The 8,058-nt window shown below is 33.9% G+C and overlaps 1 protein-coding gene across 2 annotated transcripts; it reads right to left on the reverse strand.

Moving 5' to 3' along the window:
* Nucleotides 1-1,251: 1,251 nt before the first annotated feature.
* LOC131649917 (WPP domain-interacting tail-anchored protein 2) lies at nucleotides 1,252-5,318 on the reverse strand. 2 transcript variants are annotated; one of them, XM_058919655.1, is made up of 4 exons: nucleotides 4,825-5,318; nucleotides 3,035-3,591; nucleotides 1,685-2,928; nucleotides 1,252-1,576 (listed from the first exon to the last, which is right to left on the reverse strand). In XM_058919655.1, exons 2-4 carry the CDS (start codon nucleotides 3,540-3,542, stop codon nucleotides 1,415-1,417), a joined length of 1,914 nt encoding a protein of 637 aa, XP_058775638.1. In that variant the 5' UTR covers nucleotides 3,543-3,591; nucleotides 4,825-5,318; the 3' UTR covers nucleotides 1,252-1,414. The 2 variants fall into 2 exon arrangements, with proteins under 2 accessions (XP_058775638.1, XP_058775639.1); XM_058919656.1 differs by having other exon boundaries at nucleotides 1,434-1,576; nucleotides 1,681-2,928; nucleotides 4,825-5,317.
* Between the last annotated feature and the right edge of the window lie 2,740 nt (nucleotides 5,319-8,058).

The following is an 8,058-nucleotide window of genomic DNA, read 5'->3' on the forward strand; positions in this document are numbered from 1 at the left end:
CTGCTCCAATGGTACCACATGCATTTGCACAGTTGAGCAGCATTTGAAGTTGTTGTTGTTATTACGTTGTTGTTGTTATTACGTTGTTGTTGTTGTTGTTATAAGTTGTTGTTGTTATACTTGTTGTTGATAAATAATTATTATAACCGTTGTTGCTATTTGTTATTATAACTGTTGTTTGAATAAGTATGAAGTGGTGAAATTGTATGATCTAATCTTAATATATTATTTATCATACGCTTGTTTATATTGTTGGATATCTCACCCCTTCTGAATGATGTTTCCCTACCATGGGAAATGGACAGGTACTCAAGATAGCAGTGGAAGTTTGAAGTGATTTTATGAAGTCTTTAGTTACTGTTAGTTCGAGTTGGGTCTTGCTCTGATACGTAGCATTCGGGGGATGAACGATTGTCTTTTAATTGTTGTTATAACTATAAGTTGTTAACTTTTAAGTGGAATTTATGAAGTAATATGACGTTGGTGAAGTTGTTTTAGTTTAATAAAAATATTATGCGAAGTGAAGTTGAATAATTGATATTATTATTATTATTAATAAAAGTTGTTTTATTTTTTAAAAGAGTAAACAGGTTTTATCGTTTCATCCGAGTTATGTGCTATGTATCTATGATATATGTGATTAAGTTGTTTGTTGTTTTACGTTGAATGTGACATCCCAATTGTATATTGAATTTCCGCACTCTGATTTTATTAAATATTCGTTGGGTAGATTTGGGGTGTTACACAAACAAAGTGCTAAGTTAGGAAGAGTTAATATGTGTGTATTTTACATGTTTATCACTATTGTATTTATGTAACACCCCGATTATTTGATTATTTATTTAATTAAATAGTAATATTATTATTTTCGTTATTATCGGTCGATAATTTTATTTGTGGCGAATTAATCTATTTTTACCGGTGGAATATCGTTAAAAATAGTATTTTAATTCATTGAGTTAATGGGTTTATTGGGCCTATTTTAACTAAGTGAAGAATAGTAGTGTGGTGTTAATTTTTAAGCCCAATGTCATTTTAAGATAGGTTTTAGTGTTAGTAACAGACTAAGGGAAGTGTAGAAAATTAGAAGAAAAAAAAAAAGAAAAAAAAAAAGAGAAGAAGTTATTTGAAAGAGAGGAGGCCAGGTCTTGAAGAGGAGAAACAAGCTTAGAGAAATCCCGGTGCTAGGATTTGTAGAGTTTTCTTCAATCCAAACAAGGTAAGGGTGGGGTTCTCTTCCTATAATGGAGCTTATGAAACCTTGTATGTTGGGGATTAGGGATTTAGGTTGTTACAATTGCTACTCTAACATCACATAAATTACACCAATATTCAAATATACAATCAATAACCTAAAGGAGTAAAGAGAAGCAAAACTGCACAAAGTACAAACACACAAAAATCAGCTATGTCATCAGAACTTTAGCCGTAAACACCTTTTGAGAAAAGAATACATGTTTTCATCCAACAAGCAGAAGACTAACACAGAAATCACAAGGAGAAAAATTGCAAGCTTATTTGCTGAAACAGACGTCGCTCGAGTTTCCGAGTTTGCCTTTTCTGATTGTTCACCCACCTAAAAATAGAAACCAAACAAGGAAGAAGCTTTTAGTATAAAAGACCAAATTATCTGTATGTATGTTAATGATATAGTAATTAAAAGTGACAGAAAAAAAGTACCTGCCTGAAAGGTTCTATTATTTTGTCCATTGTTGCATGCACCAATTTGAGTCTCCTTTAACTTTCCAACCAAACTTTTATTTTCCTGTTTTAAACAACCTAACTGTTTATTGATGCGCTCTCGTTCAGCAGCTAGTTGAATTACCATATCCATGATTAACTTGGTTCTGGTATCAACTTCTTTTATACTCGTTAATTTCGTATTGCTAGCTTGATCCAAAGATGTTTTCAGACTAACCATTCTGGACTTGAGAAGATCCAACTCTTCATGAAGCTCTATGTTTGTTTCAGATAGCACAATGCATCTTTCTTCTGCATTATCTTTATTACTTTCAGCTTTTGAAACCTTAGAGTTGAGATCTTCAATTAATATTTCCATATCCCATATTGCTTTGTATAACATATTCTGCTGTTCTTGACTAGCTTCGGAAGATGCTTTTGCATTCTGTAGTTGGATATCTAATTCCCTTACTTGCTTCTCAAGTAAACCGATTTTTTTCGCAGCTGTACTAGCACTCCCTTTTAGAAAATCTAGCTCTTCGGTAAGTTCCATGTTTGTTTCGGTTAACTGCGTGACTTTTTCTTCAGCATTCTCGGCTCGACTTTCTGCTATGTCAATGCTTTCTTTTAGAGATTCAGCAAAATTTTCTATTTCAATAAATTGTTCGTGAAGTTGTTCATTCTCTTCGGTCAATGAATGAATCTGAACCTCGTAATCCTTCCGTCCTTCTTCAAGAATTTTCACCTTTTCCCTCAAAGCCATCGTCTCAGAATTTTCTTGAATGTTGTCGACAATTACATTAGCACTACATTTCTCGTGATTTTCTATAGCAACATCTTTAACCTTCAGTTCTTCGATTAAACTTTGAACTTTCGATTTCAGCTCGTTTTCTCGTTGAATAGAACTGTTGAGGTTGAACTCGGTTACTTGGAGACGTCCCATTATACCTTTGGAAATTCCCATTAACACCTCTGTCGCATTGTCTGCCTCGAGGAATCTTCCCCAAACAACTTCTGCTGTTTCTTCCATATAAAACGCCACTTGCTCCGTGTAGCGGAGTTTCATCTTTAGTTCTTCATTATTTCTTGAATCTGCTAACTTCTTTTCAAGATCTAGCTCCCTTGCAAGCGACTTCTCAAGCATTCGCAGAATATATCTTCGTTCTTTTGCCATCTGATCGTTCGATTTCACTTTCATATCTAACAGTTGACCGTTTTCTGATAAACTCAATGCCTTCCCCATATTCGCTGTTTACATGGATTACTAAGAAAGATAAGTAGTTGAAAAAACCGCAATCTCAACATATATTTCCTTGGAAAAAAAAGAAATATCTAAGTAAATATTTTAACTTACAATTCTCATCTTGAAATGCAGCAAGACTTTTCTGTAGCTGCGGCGCCTGAATCTTTAACTCTAATAACTGCTGTTGGACTTGCTTAGCAGACTCTTTGAAATCTTGCAGTTTTTCATCCATAATAAAGAAAACCTCGGTCAAATGTCTGCACGACAATATTTTACTATGAGCGTCAACAATTTCTTCATGTAGAGTGTCCATGAAATTGTCGAGCTCTCTTACCTCGGAATCTAAAATACCAGACAATAGATCAAATGCCATTGCCTTCTCAAACAAGATATCTAAATTGCAGGTATCCTTCGAGTCCATTTCTTCAAGATCATTTTCTCGGGCCAACAGATGAATATAGAGAACATGCAAATTCACTAGCTTCTCAGAAAAATAGGCTAACCGATGATCTATTTCTGTTAACGCTTGAAGGGATATCTCGAGTTCTTGTTTATTTGAGAATTCCTTGAGTGAATAGAGTTTTTCTAAAACAGCATCTCCGGCATAAAATTCATCCATGGCTATTCTGTATTTTTTTGACCCCTTGGTTCAGAAATTAGCAGCAGTTCTGTGATGTGAGTAAGATAGAAATGTTATTTTGGTGCAAGAAGAGAAATAACTTCACTTTGTACATTAATATAGTAACAATAACACTCCGTAACAGAATTTGTTAAGTATCATAACTAACTCTATCTTTATCCTATACTCTAGGAAATGAAATTTAAATGAGAAACAACATAAATAACAGATGGAAATTAGCATTGCTTTAGCTTATCTATCTATTGATAATTTCGGTATCTCAAATGCATCCTCTAGAATCATTTTAATTATGTTAAGAATATCACACCAGAAAATATATGATATGAACATGTGTTTATAAGTAAGGGCAATTATCATCTTACAAGTCAATTTTTAAGGATGAGTTAGGCCCAAGCCCAAGCATATTTTTTAAATAGTTTAAGATCCATTGGGTCATCTGCTGCCAGGTTTTCACTATCACGTCACCCATCATTTATTTCCACACTTCAGATGTCCAGACATGGGTGTGAGGGGTGTGTTAAGAGTTGTCAATGAAGTTGCAAATGGCGTTGAGACCAAATTCCAATGAGAGACTTTGAGGCAGGAAGTTATTATCTAGGATGGGCTAACTAAACTTCATCACCAACACGACGAACAGATAGTAGGAAGATGGTGCGTGCTCCTCACGCATTGGCGAGAAACAAACCATTATAACAATAAATACATACGTAAACTAATACTAATATACAACACTCCAAATCCTAATTAAATAGCTAGTATCAGATTTTCTTCTGAGAGTATAATGGTAGTTATTTGACAACACGTTACACACTCCTCTCACGCTCATGGCTGAACATTTAGAGGGCTCCTCCCACGCTCAGGGCTGAACATTTAGAGGGCTCCATGAGTGGTCTGATAGCCGGTGGCCCAACGAATCTGTGGTAGACTCTGATACCATTATACACCACACGAGATCCTTGTTTTCTAACAAAATATAGCAGCAATCCTTACAAATCCATGAAAGGTAACCACTAAAAACCACCAATTATATACATCACCACAATTCTAATGAACATTCAGCTTAAAACATATCACAAATTTGAAATTTCCAAGAGCAATTCCTAACAAAAACTCCAAACCTTACAATTCAAAAACATGCAACTGTCATTCCTATTAGAAACAACAAGCAAGACTTTCTAATTTCAACCCATAACCTACAGATAAAGAAAGTTCCAAAAACCAAAACAAATTCTCAATTGGGAACTCAGAGATTAATCCTTACCTTTTCCTGGAAAGTCTATCTGGAAGGACTTTTAGCCAAGTCTTTCAACTACCACTCATCTCCAAATTACCTTATTTCAAATTAATGAATCAGCTTTTCTCATTCTCCAAGGTAAATAAGTAATCAAGAGATTAACTTTTTCCTTTTCAGCTGACACTGTGTCCAATTTGTGTGAAAAAATGAGGTGGAAGAGGAAGAGGTAAGCACAAAAGTGCAAACAGATAACTGGTCAAACAAGAGCAGAAAACTACAATAGAAAAATCAAAGAGAAAAAATTAAGAATTGGAATGGGGTGCACGTTGATTTTGAACAGTTGTAACAATGACTTTTTGAATAATTGAATTTGAGTTTGAGTTGAAGCACAAGAAAAAACAATAGAGTATGAACAAATTGGGAGATAGGACACAGATCTATCAGTTCAATGTATGGTTTAGGTGGCTGTAAAGTTCCAGTGACTTGGTTGTTGTGGGGGGCCCTCTCTATGGATTCAGACAACTTTCTGAAACAAAATTATCACTGGTCATTTGATCATTGTTTAGTACTAGTAACATTTTTTTAATTGTCAGAAAAGGATGTTTATAGCATTTTATTTATATTAATGAAATGGATAATATTAATAAAAATAGTGTGCGTGTGTGTGGTCTAGCGGTGAAACGCTTGTGTTCTGAGAGTGTGCTCCTCTCAAGTTCGAAACCCGCTAGATACAAATTGCTTATTAAAAATAAATAAATAAATAAATAATATATATATATATATATATATATATATATATATATATATATATATATATATATATATATATATATATATATATATATATATATATATATATATATATATATATATATATATATAGAAGAGATCAATATGCGAGGGCATGAACAAACTTATTTACTTGTTTTTTTTTAATACTAATAAACTAACATGAGGGATTTACAAGATGAGTGCTACAAACTTGTATACAATCATTAGTAACGTCATTGATCTCAAAGGCAAAATCTTGTTTTTATAGAAGTTATCAATAAATCTTTTATGGTGTGATTGGTGTAAGAAAAATAGGGAAAAGTGAATTGGGTAAGACAAAATTAGTCGAAAATTCTTGATTGATTTAGAAAAGAAATAAAAAAAAATAAGAGAACAATTTTTACAATCTTTTTAAATGCATATTTGGTTAGTAACAAAAGTTGTGAAAATAAAAATATATGTAAATGTGAGAGAGTTTTTTTAAAAAAAAGAGAATTGTGAGAAAAAGATGATAGATTTGATATATTAAATTGAGATGAGAGAAATAGAGATGAGAGAGTTTTTTTTTATTTTATTTTTAAAAGTTGTTTATTTATAAATACTAACGGCTTGTTTAAATTACTACATAAATTTAGTTAGATATTCATGCGGATATATGGATCAGTTTAATTGTTAATGTATAAAATTGTCATGAAAAGTTCTTATATGAATGAATTAATAATTGCATTGCAAAATTCTTCAAAATTTTCAGTAAACCCATTTTTTAAAATCTTAAAAAACCTTTGTCCCTCTAAGGGAAGACATTGCAATTTGTAATAATGCCATACACATTAATAAAAAATTACTATTTCTCTCCATTAGTTACTTTAATTAGGGTGTTCAGTGTCGGGGAATCGTCTTGTCTGAACTGATGGAGAGGAAGAAGGTAAGAGTCCTGGTAATCATGGATGTTTATGCATGAATGCACAATGTTAATGATGACGCAAATGCCACAAAAACCAGGATCAAAGATCAAGGGCTCTTAGATAACAGCTTCTCATGGTCATCAACAATGGTCGGACCCCCCAGATTCAGAGGTTCGACATTGCTTGCTGATAAATAGGTTATGCATCAGTAAAAGAAGGTCGAATCCTCTAGATTCAGAGGTTCGACGTTGATTCTAGATATCTGAATAGACACAAGGTAGAATGGAAGCACAATTTCCTGCAAAACAAAAGTTTCCAATCCTTCTCACAAGTATTGTCTAGTATAGGGTAAGGTCAAAAGGTTACTGGCGTTAACAATTTGCCTGAAATACTATCATCGTAACATCCACATGCAAACGGTAGTATCCCATTTGAACCTTGGTTGAGCGTGGCTCTTATGAATGCACTAGCAAGATCTCACAACATTCAGGCGTCAAGACTATCCACTCTAGTACTAGGTGTTCCTAATCATTCTCTCTAGCCTGTGTATTGAGCCTTTTACCTCAAAGTATCATCCCAACCCACCAAAGAAAACCGCACAACAGTATTATCCAAAGTACATGTGAAGGTGGAGAAAAACACAAGAAAGGGGGGTTTGAATTGGATTTTCAATAATTTCTCTTTCTTTAAAACTCTCGCACAGAAGCTTAAGAGGTTGTTATTTATCAGAAGCTATAACCTCTCACTTATGAAAAGCTTATCGTTTCTCAAAAGCAGTTCGCCTTCTTAGAAAGGAAATACTTCTTTGAGCTTCTGATATTTGGAAAACATTAAACATTAATAAATAAATGAACACCAGATATATCGTGGTTCACTTGAGAGAATCTCAAGCTAATCCATTCCACCCTTCCAAGGTGATTTTGCCTTGAACACAAGGACTTAATCCACTATAATTGAACCAATTACAATCGCACGGGCAACAACTAGTGACTAACGTTTGCACAGACAACCCTGTGACTAACAACCTTGCACGGGAAACAACCAGTGACTAAAACCCAATGACATGTTCAGTGATCTGAGTTAACAGATATAACATTCACTGTCTTTTGCACAAACCACCATTTGTGACTAACATCCTTGCACAGGAAACCCCTGTGACAGACTTCTGCACAAGCCATCGCTTGTGACTAACAATCTTGCACAAGAACCACTTGTGACTAACCAACAATGAAATGTCCAACGATCTGATCCACAGATATAACATTCATTGACCCTTTAGATTCCTAACCTTCACTCGGTCTTCTAAGAGGATTTCCCACAATGACCCCAACCACTGTCTTCTCGAGCTTCTGACCTTCACTCGGTCACTCAAGAAAAAATCAACATTCAGTTTATTAACTTGTGTTTACATGAGTGCTTCTTCTAAGCAGATTACACAAAATACTAAGCACATATTATTTAACATAGTTCTGAGCAACAACTCCTATGTTAAAATAATTTACAAGAAGAATCCTATACCTAAAACATTATACGAGCAACAACTTTAGTTTTTTTTACATTGTTCTACAAAGATTTATGATTGGAA

Source organism: Vicia villosa, linkage group LG2 (genome assembly GCF_029867415.1).
Source record: "Vicia villosa cultivar HV-30 ecotype Madison, WI linkage group LG2, Vvil1.0, whole genome shotgun sequence".
NCBI lineage: Eukaryota > Viridiplantae > Streptophyta > Magnoliopsida > Fabales > Fabaceae > Vicia > Vicia villosa.

Coding starts and splice junctions, on each gene's coding strand:
- LOC131649917 (XM_058919655.1), bottom strand. CDS start 3,542: ATGGATGAATTTTATGCCGGAGATGCTGTTTTAGAAAAACTCTATTCA. Junction 2,929..3,034: donor TGCATTTCAAGATGAGAATT/GTAAGTTAAAAT, acceptor CCATGTAAACAG/CGAATATGGGGAAGGCATTG. Junction 1,577..1,684: donor AAAATAATAGAACCTTTCAG/GCAGGTACTTTT, acceptor TTCTATTTTTAG/GTGGGTGAACAATCAGAAAA.